General features: G+C 43.4%; 1 protein-coding gene across 8 annotated transcripts in view; it reads right to left on the reverse strand.

Moving 5' to 3' along the window:
- Positions 1 to 317: 317 nt before the first annotated feature.
- mycbp2 (MYC binding protein 2) overlaps positions 318 to 16,863 on the reverse strand; it is a 64,657-nt gene continuing 48,111 nt past the window's right edge. For 6 of the 8 annotated variants that reach the window (XM_073473418.1, XM_073473417.1, XM_073473422.1 and 3 more), the window contains 29 exons: positions 15,332 to 15,511; positions 11,134 to 12,771; positions 10,426 to 10,595; positions 10,049 to 10,296; positions 9,769 to 9,936; positions 9,091 to 9,248; positions 8,794 to 8,993; positions 8,398 to 8,547; positions 8,142 to 8,302; positions 7,696 to 7,852; positions 7,358 to 7,582; positions 7,134 to 7,199; positions 6,452 to 6,691; positions 6,232 to 6,321; positions 6,049 to 6,129; positions 5,702 to 5,968; positions 5,228 to 5,511; positions 5,015 to 5,111; positions 4,740 to 4,859; positions 4,526 to 4,627; positions 4,294 to 4,422; positions 4,067 to 4,199; positions 3,878 to 3,981; positions 3,233 to 3,421; positions 3,027 to 3,134; positions 2,560 to 2,769; positions 2,375 to 2,482; positions 1,811 to 1,976; positions 318 to 1,672 (listed from right to left, as the gene is read on the reverse strand). In XM_073473418.1, the coding sequence (XP_073329519.1) occupies positions 1,557 to 1,672; positions 1,811 to 1,976; positions 2,375 to 2,482; positions 2,560 to 2,769; positions 3,027 to 3,134; positions 3,233 to 3,421; positions 3,878 to 3,981; positions 4,067 to 4,199; positions 4,294 to 4,422; positions 4,526 to 4,627; positions 4,740 to 4,859; positions 5,015 to 5,111; positions 5,228 to 5,511; positions 5,702 to 5,968; positions 6,049 to 6,129; positions 6,232 to 6,321; positions 6,452 to 6,691; positions 7,134 to 7,199; positions 7,358 to 7,582; positions 7,696 to 7,852; positions 8,142 to 8,302; positions 8,398 to 8,547; positions 8,794 to 8,993; positions 9,091 to 9,248; positions 9,769 to 9,936; positions 10,049 to 10,296; positions 10,426 to 10,595; positions 11,134 to 12,771; positions 15,332 to 15,511 (6,065 nt within the window). In that variant the 3' untranslated portion in view covers positions 318 to 1,556. Of the gene's footprint in view, positions 1,673 to 1,810; positions 1,977 to 2,374; positions 2,483 to 2,559; positions 2,770 to 3,026; positions 3,135 to 3,232; positions 3,422 to 3,877; positions 3,982 to 4,066; positions 4,200 to 4,293; positions 4,423 to 4,525; positions 4,628 to 4,739; positions 4,860 to 5,014; positions 5,112 to 5,227; positions 5,512 to 5,701; positions 5,969 to 6,048; positions 6,130 to 6,231; positions 6,322 to 6,451; positions 6,692 to 7,133; positions 7,200 to 7,357; positions 7,583 to 7,695; positions 7,853 to 8,141; positions 8,303 to 8,397; positions 8,548 to 8,793; positions 8,994 to 9,090; positions 9,249 to 9,768; positions 9,937 to 10,048; positions 10,297 to 10,425; positions 10,596 to 11,133; positions 12,772 to 13,480; positions 13,586 to 15,331; positions 15,512 to 16,863 lie in introns of all 8 variants that reach the window. The other 2 variants (XM_073473424.1, XM_073473420.1) reach the window with 2 other exon arrangements.

Here is a 16,863-nt window from a genome sequence, read left to right on the forward strand (position 1 = left end):
AAAAACAAAAACACATTGCTGTCAAGCCTTGCACACACATTGTAGACCAATCACAGGGTTTATTTTGCAATTTAGTGTGACCTGACTGAATTTGTTATCAGTTTGGAACCAGGAAATAAATGGGAGAGTAACACATCGTTGTATTTTTATAGTCTCTGGTGAAATGCACTCGAAATTTTAACTTTCGATTTAAGTGTTTACAGAAACTACATGCATCACTTAAGTCTCGATTTGACACCACCATCATCGTCGTCAATCTAAAGTTATCAGAGGTCAACAGCTACAATTTCACCACTCATTGAAAAATGACACGTGTATACTTTGCGAAACAGAGAACCTGGTTTATTACCATTCAACTCCATCCACCACAGATATTACAGAGCAGATTCACAAGTATTAAGCTTTTTTTATATAACAGCAGCTGCTTTTTTTCCACACTCTGTTCCCCTGACCCCCAAATCCCCCTGCCTCCTAATAGGGAAAAGCATTACAGGTGCACAATTTATTTGGTGTGAAGACTGGCCCCTCCAATCATTCAGCTGTAATCAGTCTCACTGCGAGGTTTTTTGTTTGTTTTTGTATTCATGTAGGATTTGGTACTCTTTTTTTTTTTTTGACTGAGCTGCTAACAGGATTTACATCCACCTTCATTCACTGCAGGCGCCAGGCTCCTCCTTCTCATTTCCAGACAACAGAAGAGATCTGACATTTAGAAGAGGGGGAATTACGACTGTCTACTGTATAAAAATGTACAGTGGCTTTATTGACATACATTCCATAGGTTAAACAGCTGCAAAATAGGAGGCACACCCAGTATTGCACTTCATTAAAAGTTCTGGCTCAAAACATAACCCAGAATATCAAACAAAACTGAAGTGAAGAGTAGCAACTTCGGAATACAGCTATTTTGAATAGTATTATATATACAAGATTAGATAAATCGTACACTATTTTCCTCCCAAACATAATATTCTTAACAGTCTTATCCACCAACTTGTCTTTTTTTGTCCGTCAACCCATGATGCACTTGACAGTGGAGAATACTGTACAAGATTACGAAAAAAAGTTTACATACAACAATATTTTAAATTCATAGTTAGGAAGCTGGAAATACGGCCTGTTCCTTTTTTTCTTTTTTTTAAAACCCACGCTGATCCACAGTTGCTTTTAAGCAAATTTATTTCCTATTCAATGTTTAATCAGTTACACTTCAGTGATCAGGAGGTGTGCAACGTCTATAGAAGCCGAGGGAATACAACGGCCGCATGCAAACACGTCACAAGTTATTTTCTTTTTTTTCTTCTTTTTTAAAATTCTATTGTTCTTTTTTCCCATTCAGGTTTCTCTGAATCCAAAAAAGCCTCAGCTTGTTTTCGTTGCAGAGCCTGGATACCGATGTTGGTAGAAGAGCAGACCTGAGGACTCTTGGCGTAGAGCAGAAACCCGGTCCAGTGTCCAGGAGACTTGACGATGCAAGAGTCGAGTTTCATGGCTGGGCCTCAGCAGCAGCCAGAAATCACAGTAGACAAACTGGTTTTCAGTGAAAGTTTTGTTGTTTAGAAGGTGTGGGCATTTCTGCACACCCCACAGCCAAGGGCAAACTCCTCCCCTGTTGGTGGGTGAACTACATGCAAAGGGCACTCAGTACCCTCCAGCTGTTTGCCTTTGGGCCCTGTGATAGAAAGGACAAAAACAACATATCACTTATGTTTTTCCTGTAGTTATTTCTGGCTGGTATTTCCTGTCAGTCATGCACTCTGAATAATTTAACATTTTCCAGTAGAGTGGAGTCAGTAGAATGGTTAAGCACCTGCAGGACAATGGGGCAGCTCCTCTTTGGGGACACTGGTCATCCTCTGGAAGTCATCATGGCAGGCGTTGCAGAAGTGTGTGGTGCCAAAGCAGAAGAAAACAGCCACCGAGCAGCAGTACCGGCATTTATACTCCAGGAAGTCTGTGCCATGCTTGGAGCACATCTGGTGAGAAATATAGTTTCAACATCATCATCATTTTTGTGTTAATAGTTCAGATAATCACCATTTTTAAAGGATCAGTTAATGCATATTGGGACATATTCTCATTTACTTTCTTGCCCAAAGTGAGATGAGAAGATGTATACCTCACAGTGATGACAAGACTCAGGGAAGTCACTGCTCCCGGTCAAGAAACTAACATTAAACATGTTTTGTAACCTTCAGACAGAGTTAGGCTAGCCATTTCCAGCCAGTGTGCTGTGCTGTGCTAAGCTAATTGGCTGCTAATTCCATTTTCATATTTAGCATACAGCAAGAAACAGAATATGTGTATTCCCCAAAATTATTGCTGTAAACTGTCCATAGTAATGTCAGGATCCCCACAGTCATCATTTACCCACCTGAGCCCTGGAGACATCTGAGCATGCTCCACAGATCAGCTCACTGGGGTCGTAGTCATCTCCCTGTCCTGCCTCAGCATCACAGCGTGCCTCGCCCCCAAAATAGGCCTGGAAATAAGGCCAATCATTAATTCTCAAACCCCTAAACAACATTTGAATGAAAAATGACTTTGTTTATATGGTACCTTCTTGCACTTGTAGCAGACATAGTATGCATATCTGTTCATGGCAAAGCCTGCAGGGTCATTGTGGAAACGTGCTCCTGGTGTAGTTATTGCCTCACTCTTATGCAGACCCTCATACTCCAGCCTCATCAGAGCCTTCCTTCTCACATCTTCGTAGAGCTCCTTAATCGGGTCGAGCAGGTCTTTGATCACTGAGTGATTGATTTTGTTCTGGAGACAGACAATGGAACAAACAAACCACGTTTATAAATAAAGTGCTGTTGAGGGACTGTTGGTGTATGTGTCATTTCACAAAGATGACAGTAAACAAAACAGTCAGTCTGTGTGGGAAATGCACACGGTAGACAGAGCTTCTTGAACAAAGCATTTAGTCAAACTGAGCTCAATCAACTTCAAGGCGTGGTGGAAACGGTTTTCAGCCTCTTTGTTGCCAGCTTAATCTGTTAAATCAGAGGTTCAGGTCTTACCTTGCAAATGGGACACAGCATAAACCCAAACGTGATCCGGGGCCCAAGCCAGCGATTTTCAAGAACACGACGAGTACACTGAAGGTGGAACACATGAGTGCAGTCCAGCTGAGAAAAGAACAAAGAGTTGGACATTAAATGATTAAAATCTGAAGTGAAACGCTTTCTGTTAATGGACAACACTTCTATTTTTAGAGCTAGTGTACCTGTACTGCAGGGGCAGCAGAGAGAGCCTCTGTGAAGCAGATCATACACATGTCATCTGCGTCCTGTTTCAGACAGCCGGTGTTCTTGTCACAGCCGTGCAGACATGGCAGGCAGCTCTCCTCATTCTTGACTCCTCCACAGGGGTGTCCACAAGGATGAGTTTTACTGCAGGCCAGTTTAGCATATTCCTGAGGGACACAACATGAGGGACACTGATGAGGATTTGGAACCACAGTGAAATACATACTTTACTACACAACTCTACATTGCTTGTGTAAGTATTTGTTCCTCTCTGCAGTGGGTGGTCAACACCTCATCCATTATTTGAGGCTCAGCACAGACTACTCTTTTTGAAGCAATCAAGGAAGTTTCTCAAAGGAGGAGATGCTTCATCTCAGCAAATATTATAAATATTCTAGAAAAATGTTTCCACTCAGCAGAACAACAAATAAAAAAATCCTTAGGTCCAAGAATAGAATCTATGCATCTGCCTTTTGAATTATAGCAAAACGGTAAAGCATAAAATATATTTTGAATTGATAAACTTTGTTCTTATTGTGTTTGTATAGTCTGATATTGTCTTTGTATACTAGTGTATATGCTGTATGTATTTTGGTAAAACAAAAAATGATGATGGTAAGTACCTGGCAGTCTGGGTCTGAGCAGACACTGCCCACTGCAGACAGCTCGGTTCCATTCCTCGTACCACAGAACCTACAGGCGTCTGAGCTGCTGGAGGCTGGTTTACCTGCAAAAACAATAGATGTGTCAGAGTAGAAATAATTGCATCAGGAGAAGCCATGAAGCCCTTTGGTAAAATCCAAAAATTTTACCTGTGTGCTCTCTGAACTCCACCATAGCCTTCATCGTCTTAGAGTCTGCCAGAGCCATGAGCCAGAATAGCTTGGTCCTCCCACAGCCTTCATGGAGATCCACCTTTATGGCTTCCTCCTCCTCCTTGAACACCTGAAAGCAGCCACGAAGAGAAGATTAAACACCAGTTCACCAGGAAAAGAACCATCATGCTAACAAAATGGAATGTGTGTCGACCAACACTAACCTGTCTCTGGTGAGAGCGTGTGCGTCGGTGGAGGTGAAGGAAGCGGTCACAGTCGGTGCAGAGGTTGCCACACATGTTGCACAGGATGATGGCTGCGGTCTCACCATCATCATGGTTGTCACACATGGGCTGTGGTGAGAAGAAAAGGAAATACATTTATTGATTCTTATTTATTCTTTTAAATATCAGTTATTTATTTATATACATTATCACTCTTTTATATCATACTCACCATCTGCTTCTGCTGTCCATCTTTGCCCATCCAGCGACCAGAGGACAGCCTGTCCACATGGTCCTGGTCCAGCACACACAGTGAAGCTAAGGCCAGCCACAGCTAAGAGACAGACAGAAAGGGATATAGTATAAGAATAATTAATAACCACAATCTGTAAACATAGATACCAGATATAGATAGGCGTTGTGTATGATGATAGTTGAATCCATACCCTTGTGGTGGCAATACAGCGTACAGGAGACCGATGCTCCTCCTCCATTTTGGTTAGGGCTATGATGGTCTCAGCTATCGCATTTTTGGTGACTCTGGACCAAGAATCTGAAAGGTGGCCCTAAACACAGCAAATGACCGTCTTAGAGGTATTTTCCAACGCATACAACACATGAACGCATGGAATTTATGACAAAGATGACAAATGTGGCTCCATTTCAAATTAGGCTCGCAGAGAGTTTAAAGAAAAGACAGTTTAAAAAAATGGGAACTTACAGCTGCCATGTCTTTAACCAGCTTAATGATGATCTCTGCTATCTGAGGAGGAGTGGAGCCTTTCATCCACCAGTGGCTCTCCCCTCTGCGGATGTAGCTGAGCACGACAGAGAGGGGGTAAGAAGTATAAGGATCAAAGAAAACTGCCATTTACCACAAACTGAATCTATGCAAATTTGTTTTATAACTTTGTCTTAGCAGGAACTAACTCACCTGGAGTTGAAGATCATGGGTAGGGTGACAGTGGTGACCCCTTTACCAGCGGCCATGCCTGCAGTGCCAGAGATGGTGGTGCCTTTGGCTTTCAGCTGCACAGTGAGGGCTTTTGCGATGCAGCCCAGGAACATGTCAAGGATGCAGAGCTTGTTCCAGTCACCCTTTTCTGTGGAGTGGATGATGTCACTGATGTCTGCTGGCGGCAGAGCCTTCACCCCGATGATGCTGGCAAGTCGCACTGGTGTAACCTCTGGAAGGACGCGTCTGAGCAATGATGTGACCTGAGGTGAGGTAAGATGAGATAGCAAACAGGAACATAATTTGTACAGTGTCATGTTTATACATGCACTCAAACCACATATTTATTTAAATGGATGAGTCTTGGCAAGAAAACTCCACGTGGTACCATTAATTACTCAACTGTACATGACTAAAACTCTGAGTTGAGCGTGTGTGTGTTCCCTTGCTCACCTGTCTCTGTACTCTGGGGGAAGCCGTGTGCAGCAGAGAAAACAGGTCTTGCATTAGTGTTAGCTGCTGAGCGAGGTATTGGCGGCCGACATTGGAGCCACTGAGAGCCAGGACCATGGACAGGAGCTCAAAGCAGTAGGCGTCTGACGAGGCATCATCGTCACTGGGCTGCGAGTTAGCATTCTCTTTGCTGGAGATGGCGTGCTCCCATTCCTCCCTCACACGTGTGGCCTCCATACGGATGGCCTGGACGATGTGCGCACACACCTGGAAATGAAAACACGCATAAGGTTAGAGGGCTGCAATTGTAATACCTCATCCTGTTAAATGCTATGAGGACTATTTACCTGTTTCTGGAGGTTGGTCAGTTTGCTCCTGCTGAAAATGATTCCCACCATGTGCTCTTTAAGGTCTGCATCAGATGGCACCTATTCATAAAAAAATGTAAAAAAGGTAAAACATTAGGTTAAAGGTCACTTTATATTTGAGTCAGTTAAACTGAACATTTTTCACAGTGTGACAGTGCAGACCTTGTCTTCTCCCTCGGGTGATGAAAGCAGGTTTTTCTCCTCCTGTTCTGGAGTCGGCTCTGCATCTCCACAGATAAGTTTTCCAAAGACCTTAATGAACAAAACAAAGTAGAAATATTAAAACTTCCAAGAGACTCCAGCTTTTTGCACCAAATATGTGAAATGTGTAAATTGTAAAGGTTTCAAACAGACAGTACAGTATGGTAACAGTTAGACAGACCTGTGAGGTGATGAGGCGAAACACTCGGAGAGTCTCGGCCTCACAGTTCTTCTGCTGGGCCATGCTGGCTGAGATCTGTCCCAGAATCTTGATGCTCTCACCCTCTTTCCAGCCGAGGACCTTCACCTGACGCACCCTCAGGGTGTTCTCCGGACCTTTCAGTTCCACCTTGATCACATGATGATCCCCTCCAGGGAGCTCACTTGTCACCCAGCCCATGTGACGTGAGTCGAGGTCAACCTTGAAAAATCATTTGGATGTTCACACTGTTCACCACATGTAAATCTGAAGTGTATTGTAATGCTAGATCAACCAAGGTGCACTCTATTAAAACAATGCATTAATTGAATACCTTTTGATATTTTGATACTATTGTTTCTCCACAAAATGTAACCATTAACCACATTTAACCATAACAATTATGATTTGGAGAGGAGAAAAAGGTGTGTAAATATAAAGAGCTTTAGATGGCACAGAACACAGACAGCACAGAAAGGCCACAGACCATCTGTGATGTGTTTTGTAAATAGCTTTGATGAAAGTGGATCAGATTTGGTTGCATTCAAATGCTCAAGACCTAGTGTGTTAATATTTAACAGACTCTTTAAATAGCACACTTTACAGCACAAAGTATACTGATTAAACTGTTGTCTGACACCACTGCTGAAGAAGCTGATCATACCTGTTTGATTCTGCAGAGATCCTCTATTGCTTTTCCACACAGGAATGTCACTGATGTGACTTTGTTCTGTAGATATGACAGAGGAAGACATTAATTTACTGAAATCCATCAGACAACGCTTATAAATACATTACAATTATCAATTTGATTAATGCATTTATACTATGACAAGCAGTGTTTTATCCCCCACACAATCTAAATGCCTGGTTTGCTGATGCCCTTACCCCGATGTCTCTGGAGTTGTCCACATGAACAGACACGTTGGAGGCGTTAATGCCTTTCACACAGCTGATGGTGATGCTCTTGGTTTTGTTCTTGTCTTCGTCTCCAGATTCCCAGAAGGTCTCCGTGGAGCCGTCTGTTAAGCTGCCAATCATGGCAGGACGGCTGGATGTCTTGATGTCTACTACACTGGTCAGGTCTTTTAGACAGGTCACCAGGCACAGATCCTGTCATCACACAGAGATATATCAGGTTAGTGCATGTCATATACACAGGTCCAAACTGTATTTACCAACAGAAGACAGATGTGATTTGTAAATGAATGTGGATGTATTCTTGCCTGGCTAATTGCTTCGTAGCCTGACTGCACACTGATGTTGAAGCTCTCCTCGCTGTCTCCATCATCTGACTTAGACAAGATGTTGTTGATGTGATGGAAAACATTGCTCTGGTGGAGGAACTGGTGGTCGGACTGCTTGAACTTGAGACTCCAGCACCTGAAAGAATACGTCGGCAAGTTACAATCCCATTATATACACATGAAGCTCACAAAAGGCAAAAGTGCAAAAGAGGTCGTGACAATTTCAATTATGATGTAAATTATTACTTGCCAACTTATTGTTCACATTGTAACATCACAATGAGCAGTACTTTAATTAAGAAAACATGTCAAAGCTGAAACCTAGGACACGATCCCTAACACGAATTAGTATAAATTGAAGTCAATCCATCTAAAAATGTTGGTAAAGGGGTAGGTATAATTTTTCAGTCATTCAGAAACTGTACCTGAGCGCCATCTGCTGAAGTGAGCTGCCACTAGGAAGTGACATCATTAGGTCAGAGATGGTCTGAAGGAGGCGGTGGAAGGTGTGGGGTAGAGGATGAGCCGCCTCCCCGGCAATTACAATGTCTGACAGAGGGTGCTCACAAACGCCAAGGTCTCTCTCCTGTAGGATGCAGAGTGGAGATGTTCATGAGAAAAAGATGCAACAACAAAGCAAACATAATGCTGCATGCTTCTTGACATTTAACCACTTATTACCTGTTCCACGATTTCTTTGTTTCCCTTGTTCTCATCTTCTTCTTCATCCTCAGGCTCAAAGGGTGATGGGGTGAGAGATGCTACAAAATGCCAAAGGATGTCGTGCAGGGAGGTGGTCTGGATCACATTGCACAGCAGCCAGTTGAATGCCTGACGGAGACATCAAGGGAAAAAAACATTCTAATTAGTCTAACCTTTATTATACACAAACAATGCAAGAGTGCAACTTAAGTCTTGAAGCTAATTAGGTCCAAAAAAATGTTATAAATTATTTAGCAATATCCAGACAACTATTTGCCTATAACCCCGAGTCACTGCTCTATAAATAACAATAATTAGCTGAGACTGAGCTCTGAGTTTCAGGGAGAGACTGTATTACAGGCTAATCATCAGTACCTCCATGGCAAACACCCTGCAGGCAGACTTCCTCAGTGCGTGCCTCATGGCCACCTCGAGGCCCTCCAGGTCGTGGTGCTGGATAACAAAAGCCAGGACAGGCCACTGGAAGTTCCTCTCCCCCTTACTGAGAGAGCCGTGGGCTGAGATCAGCCTGGAGAGCTCAGGAGATGGGTGTCGTAGCAGGGAAGACCCCACCTCTGTATGAGGGACAGAGCAGGTTGGTATTACAGATGATGCATCACTTACCCTGAAGTATCACTAATCACTTCTCAGATGATGACTACATGTGCTTACCTGCATCACCACTGTGGACCCTGCGTCTGGGGACGGCTTTGACCCGGGCTGGAGAAGGTGAGTGTTGCTTGTCGTACTCAGATGCTACGACCGAGTAAGACCTCTGAAACACCGTACGCTTCGCCGTGTCGCTGTCTGTGATTGGACTGGTCTCGAGACTAAATGAGAGCCCATAGACAACAAACCATCACAGTTTAAATAGAGTGCCAGAATAAGGGATTTTTCTTCTGTAGCAAATGCGGAAATATGTTTGCTGACAAAACAACGGCCCATATGTTTTCATACCACTGAGAGGACTTTATGTTATGTAACAGCAAAAGGGACACAATCAACCACTTAAATACTTCATACCAGTTACATTTTATTGGTTTGAAAAAGCACTTAGACCAAATCAATGGTATTTTATGGTACCCTGTACTGTATAAGATGAGGCTGGTGATAATAACAAGGCAAAACAAGCCACATTATCAGAACTAAATGCTTGCTGTCAAACTTGCTCTGCCATGAACATTCATAAGTGTGGAAAAAGAACTTCAACATATGAAAAAGTAATGGCAACCTGATCTGCCAGGGCTCAAGCTTAAATTGTGTCTGAAAAATATCAGTAACTACAAGTAACAGCTGCAATTTGTAAGCATGCAATTAAGGGAAAGTCGAAGTAACTAAAACACGTGTTACCTGGGGGGCATTGATTTCATGTTGCTCTCTGGTTCCTCAAACACATTGGGACAGGCGTCGGGGGTGACTGAAATGTAGGGCGCAGGAACAGATGTTGAGCGCAAATACCTCATTTCATCTTGGAAGAGGTTATCGTCCTGGTAGCCTCCAAAGTTCTCAGTGTGTTGCCTGAGAAATGAGAAGAGAGTGGGAGTGGCTCAAATCATTGTTCCAGCACATGTTACTGTAAGGTTTTATTGCCTATGAAAGACAACCTGTTATTAACTGAGCTGTTAGCTACCTGGCTAGAGTCTGAAGGTAGAGGCAGCCCATTTTATTGGGGAGTTCGTCCGACACACCCTCCTTGAGGCTGGGAAGCAGCTGGGAGTGCAGGGGCCGGGGAGGGTGGTGGCACAGCATGCTGGGCTCGGCAGCACTGCTGAGGGACAGCAGGAACAAAGCGTTGGCCCGAATCACCTGGTGGGCCTCCATAGTGGGCAGCGCTCGGGGAGTCTTCACCTGCAGGGGTTTCTTCCTGGATTGCTTCACCTGGCAAGGAACATACAAATTGTTTTTTAACTGAAGTCTAAGAAATCAGAATGACGTAAAAAAAAAAAAAAAAAAAAATTGCTTCGCGAACACATATTCCAGCACTAAAGCCTTGCAGCAGGAGGCTACCTTTTCCCTGGCGGCAGTCTGTTTCTCTCTCAGGTATTTCTCCCTGCAGCGATCACACACCAGGTACCAGGTGCTGCCTCCAATGCCTCCATCTCCACAGTTCCCAGCCCAACCACCACAGAAGTGGCCAATGCTGTTGTAGCCCTGGCCTCCAGCATAGCGGCCACAACCTGCCAAGGAAATGCCAAGGAGGGATGTTTAAGGCACAAATTATATTTTGGAAGGTTATAAGTCACTTTAATCAAAATGTCAAGTAAAACATACTTAAAGGGGCGGGCAATCTGGTAAAAAAAAATCATAACATCACAATCTATTTGATCACAATCATGATCTAAATTGTGATCATGATCTTTTTCACAATTTTGAATTTTCCTGTAGATTGTAGCCAGACTTGAAATCTCTTGGCACATCCTCCTCATCCGCCATTCCACTAGCGATAAAATCAAGTTGTATTATTTATTTACTAAATGTCACCCAAGGAAGAGCCACATGAACCATTTTGTCCAATCAGCATAGAGGACAGGTAAGAGTAAGAGGACATTAAATACCACAATCTCTATATAATCTCTATAATTGGCCTGAAGAGTAGATTGTTGATGCCTTCAAGATCAATCACAATCTAAAATCGTCAGATTGCCCACCCCCCTACTGATATACAAAGAGATTTTTCAAAATGACAGAACTAACCAGAACCTCCTGTATTCTTACCTGGGTGAGCCTGTCTCATATGGTAGGTGACAGGGTAAGGGTGAGACTCCCCACATAGCTCACAGATGGTGTCTTTCTCAGGTCCACCCATGGCGAGCTGTGCCATCTCTCCAAACAGATTCCCTCTTGGACGCACCTCTGCCTTCTCCCTTTTCTTCTTCTCCTTCTTCGCCTTTTTATTGTCTTTCTCATGTTCCTTCTTTTTCAGGATGGCACTGGAGCCCGGGCTGGGGAAGATCATGTTCTGAGTCGCTGCCTTGATGGTGGCCATAGAAATGTCCTCCCAGAATGCCACCAGGTGTTGTAACGTTAACGGCAAGATTGACTTTGCCCTCATAGAGGGATGAGAAGTCGTCTCATAGGAAATGGCATCTCCTTTGCCGTCCTCACACTTCTCTGGCAGTGGAGGTTCTTTCAGCATGGAGAGCACCTTGTTTTTGTTGATGCTTCCCATTTTGGAGATGTCTGGCCCATGTGGAGCAATATTAAACATGTTAAGTGCAGAGGAAATCTCTAAGGAGTGGCGGTTCTTCAACTTGCTCTCCTTCTCCTCAGCACCCTGTCCTCCCAGGGAGCTGCGGATGGGGGCGTGCTCTTTGGTTAAGTCTGGGTTGAACTTGAGGAAGGAGGAGCAGGCCATGGCATCATGGACAATACCTTCATGCCACAGGAATGCAGCAAAGACTGCTCGCGCACATTCAGCTACGGAGGGTGACATGGCCTGTTTGGCAGGTTCCGTGACCCGTGATGTACTCTCACCTTTAAACAGAGGCCCAGATTTGTCCTTCTTAGGGCGTGTGTGTCGACTGGAGGTTTTGCGGCTGACTTTGGGTGACGAGCGGCCCTCTATTTCCTCTTTGACAGGGGCTTTGCCAATGCTAAAGTGCACCTTGCATGATCCTTCCTCAGCATTACGTACCTCCACATTCTCATCATTGCCATCCTCATTGGTTAGGAGAGCACTGGAGGTGCACACCTCCACTACTTCACTGTGGAGGTTCTCTTGGGTCACATGTGGAGAGGGAACACGGTTCTCTGCATTATTGCTCACTCCTTTATTTGGATCTTTAGGAGACAGTTTAGGTTTGGGAGAGGTAGACCTGCCCCTGAGTGGCTCTGTAAGTGGAACCTTCTTCTTTCTAAGCGTGTCTGGGTCCAGAGTGTATGAATCTGATTTGGACCTTTCTCTGGGAGGGTCCAGCCGGGCTTTGGAGGAAGGGCTAACTTTAGGTGGCAGGTTTTTGTCATGGTGGGTCGACGACGAGTGCTGGGACGAGGTGCTGGAGGGGCTAGACCTGCCTGAAGAGGATACGCCTTTCTGTTTGGGAGAGGAGGAGCGAGAGCCAGGGTTCGGGGAGTCAGCCCGAAGTCCAGGGGTTCTCCCATCGGCCTTTAGGGCCTGCAGGGTGTTGTGATTGGGCGAGTGAGAGCGGCTGTGCGAGTCGGACCTCAGTTTGGCCGTGTCTGAGCGCAGGATGAGGGCTTCACTGGCTGAGAGTCCACCCTCCCCTGTCTTGACCCGGCTCTGTTCAGATGAGCGGCTTCCCCGACTCTCTTGTTTTGGCAAGCGATTCTCCTGGCGGTGTTTGGAGGCTGGGGACATGGGGCGTGCGCCGGGCATCAGGTTCCCTCGCTCACCTAAACGTTAATCATTTTAAACACAGTTACACTACAGAAAAGGACTAAATCAGTGGTAAGAGTGTAACCATTTAACTCTAGGCACAACATTCAAGACCTGAGTGAAATAAAAAATGTAATGTTAAAAATATAAGGTAAAATGAAATGAAGGGCAGAAAAGACAGAAGTCTCAAAGGTGAAGGATGTTAAATGTTGTAAAGCTAATGCCGGTGAGTGATATATTTTCTTAAAAAGCAAACTTTGCCTTTACTAGCTGGGTGTTTCTCCCACAGCTTTGTCTGTCTTTTACCAGACAAACTCTGACATGAATGAAAACAGCTTGTGGACCATGGAAGAGCTGATGACAAATGGATTCCAGCCCAGTCCTGACCTCTCCTACCAACACTGGATCTAGTGGTAGTGGTAACTACCACTAGAGTCACCCTTGGAGTCAAGAGCATTGAATGTCCACCTACTGTTAAACTGAACATTAAATTAATGCTCATATGTGTCAATCATCAACCTTTCATCAAACTATAATATTGTGTTTAGCCATGTCCTACTTTAGTACACAGTTTTAAGGTTAGCTCTAACACAAGATGCCCAAAATGTTTTCCACAAGTTACCATACAAATACTCTTTGTTCATCACAGAACAGGCTGTTTTTTTATTGACTTCCTACCCACCCTCTCTTCAGTCTGAGGGAGGCATGCATGCTGTGATTACCCACCCTTTTGCCTTAGAGCGACAGATGAGAGAGCAGTACCATGCCCAGCCACGGACACACTGCTTTTGTGCACACGCTCGCGAGAAGCAAGGCTGCGCGATGAACCATCTACAGCGGAGCAGGTAAACGAACAAGGCATGGAATGCAAGGGGGGGCCACCACAGAGAGAAAGAAAGGAAGCATAAAGAGGCAATGGGGTCAAGAATTTGAAGTAGAAAGAAGCAAAAGGACATGTTAAAGTGATGGGAAGATCAACAGAGAGGCAGAAAAACTCAGAGACATGAAGACATGAACACTTAGATTAGAAAAGAGAATTACTGAGCCCTGGAGGTGTTCTATGCACTACGTGGTATTTTGTGCTCTCAAAATGTTTTGGCAGAAATAGAAAAAAATATTCATAATTATGTTTTCATTAATGTGTTATATCCTTAAACTAAGAATCATCATATTTTTATTACCTTAGAATGAGCCTTTTATATCTACAAAGGGAGCGGTCCACAGTGTTGCACCACCATGTTTCTACAGTAGCCCAGAATGGACAAAACAAACTGCCATGGAGAGGGGTATTGAGTTGGTTGCAATCTGCTACCTCACCACTGGATGCAACTGAATCTTACACACTGGACATTTACTATCATGTGTATTTTGCCGCCCTCTCATCGTGTAGAGGGCGGCAAACACCTTTGGCATGCTGCATTCAGTCAGCTGGAGATTTAAAGAAGACTGCAAAGAAAACATCTATGAAAAACTCCAGAACCCTCAGTCTCATCAAGGGTTTTATGGCAAAACAGTGTGTTATTCTGTAAAATAGGTTTATAAGTCCTCAGAGATAACACAGGGTTGTTATAACAGCCAAATTCCAAACAGCCAAGTGTATCCACATATCTCAGCCCAAGATAAAAAAAAAAAAGAACTGTGTAAAATCCCAGTGATCCATTGTGAGTGTGAAAGATACATGCACGTCGCGACTGATAGCATTAAAGGAGGTGTGCTTACGTGAGAGCAAAAATTTTTTATTTTTTATTTTTTTCCAAGACACCTCCCGGGCTCCACAAGACATAGACAAACAGGTACAAAATATAACATGTAGAGAGAGTAGCAATACAGACGAAAAGACCAACAGAAAGAAAGAGAGCTTTACAGGCTGAAACATTGACAAACATAGAAACAGATACTTTGGTTCCCGTTCTGAGTTAATCTCTTTTAAAATGTGGCATTTTGTATTTGAATTATCCAGTGAAAGTACGTACTATTAGTAGGTGTTACGTGTATTATTGTGACTTGGATGATATTTCTAGAAGACTACTATTTAGACTACTGTTTATATTTGCAGTGAAGCTCTGGGCTGGTTGAGGCAGAAAATGAAACAAGTTGTTAATAAAAAAGGATGAAAATGCAGATCTAAAGTTAAAGCAGCAAGGAAGATGATGAGGAAGAGAAGAAAAAGCTGACTTAACAAGAGAGCAAGCAAAAAATTAAGCAAATCAGCTTATTACTTAGCACATGGCAAAATATACCTTTTAACAAGACGTTTAGTCTAGTATTTAAGTTTGAAATCTTGTTTTCAAAAACAAATTAATGTGTATCAATGCGTACATTTTTTAAGGTGATATCACCTGATTTGTTTTTTAGAAACAAGATTTAAACATTGAATAAAAGATATGTTGGCTTGTTAAGGATATTTCAGCACCGTAGAACATAACTGCACTGTTATGTGTCACACGTCACTCCTGCCCTCCTCACAAAATCCAAAAAGTAGTATGAATACAGAACAAATTAGAAAAACAAAAAGTTGGGAGGAAAAGGATCAACACCTGTGCAAGCAAGCGCTGTCAGAAAGCAGGACAGACTTACTCAGAAGCTGTGGTTGTGGCTGAGACAGTTGGGAGGGGGATTGTCCAAACACAAATGGGCTGTGGACAAGGGAGGAGGAGGGAGGAGGTTGGGCGGCTTGCTCAAATACGGAGGAGGAGGGAGCTGCTGAGAGGAAGGGCCCAGACTGAATGGAATTCAGTATGGCACTCAACCGGTCACCTGCAAACATGGAGACAGAGGATGGGGAGAAACTACAGCTTATGCTATGGTTTGAGGTTTCCAAAGGGGGGGAGGATCATTCAGAGTTTAATTTCTATCAGTCATTTTGTCATCTCCCACAATGTCACAGCTGTGCGAAATGGGAGGAGCTGTTTTGAGCCATCAGGGTCCCAGAAGTTTGGTAATCATTTTCTGTATTGACAGTGCTAGAAGATTAGCAGTAGGAGCACTCCAAATGCTTGGATGGGCATCCCAAAGGTGAGCAATGGAGTCAGAGACCCTCTGGTCCTACTGTATGATTAAAAAGTCCAAAGGTACAGCAACTCCCAAGAAACGTCTGGTACGAAATATTATATTTTTTATTATTTCAAAAATAGGTAATTTTACTCTTATCTATAGTGTTATTAAGTTTTAGAGGACTGAATCAGCTGTAGCGAAAAATACATTTGAAAAATTCAACAGCAGTGTCTCTTTCCAGAAATCATGACCCAGTTACTCAAGATAATCCACAGACCTTGCTATGAGCAGTTTCATGCAGGAACTATTATCTTTCTGTATCACTGCGCAGGAAAAAAACGTGCATCTACTCATGGATGAGAAGCTAGCTAACTAAGCTAATTTAGCATGCAAACATTACAACTCAGCCGAGGAGGATGCCATAAATGTCTACATCCAGCGCTGTCATAAGTATAAGCCTCTCGTCCATGACAGAGAGATCCTTGAGATGCACGTTTCCTTCTGTATGGTAGAAAGAACGCAGTTCCCACATGAAACTGCACACAACAAGAGCTGTGGATTATGTTGAGTAACCAGGCCATGATTTCTGGAAAGAGACATTGCTTTTGAGTTTTTCAAATGTATTTTTTTGGTGCTTTGAGCATCAAAAGCCGAGTGCCATTTAGTTCTATTATATTCAAGAGAAGGCTGCTATCTCCAAAAGTCTGCAACTCATACCAAAACAATAGAAATGGATAAATAGTACTACAGTTAAATAGAGAAACGTGTATTTTTGTCAATACATTAAGCTGTTAAAAATAGATTCCTTTTAGATCATGTGTCAATGGTAGACAAATCCAGTAGCTATGGTGTAGTAGTGTTTTGTCTTCATTTGCGATGACAAAGCGTGCTGCTACAGCTCTGACTGGCACCTCTGACTGGCTTTATCCTCGGAGCAATGTCAGCTGAGGCTCATGGGTAGTGTACTATTTTTAGTGATTCGACATATACTGACAAAAAAAAGCAGAGTTATTTTCCCAGGTGAATGTTTGCTTGGATGCTCATTCAACAAGCTAAGGTAAAGGAAAAGACATGTGTTCATGTTTGCACGTTAGATAAGAAAACTTTAGCAGGAA

Source organism: Pagrus major, chromosome 9, assembly GCF_040436345.1.
Source record: "Pagrus major chromosome 9, Pma_NU_1.0".
NCBI lineage: Eukaryota > Metazoa > Chordata > Actinopteri > Spariformes > Sparidae > Pagrus > Pagrus major.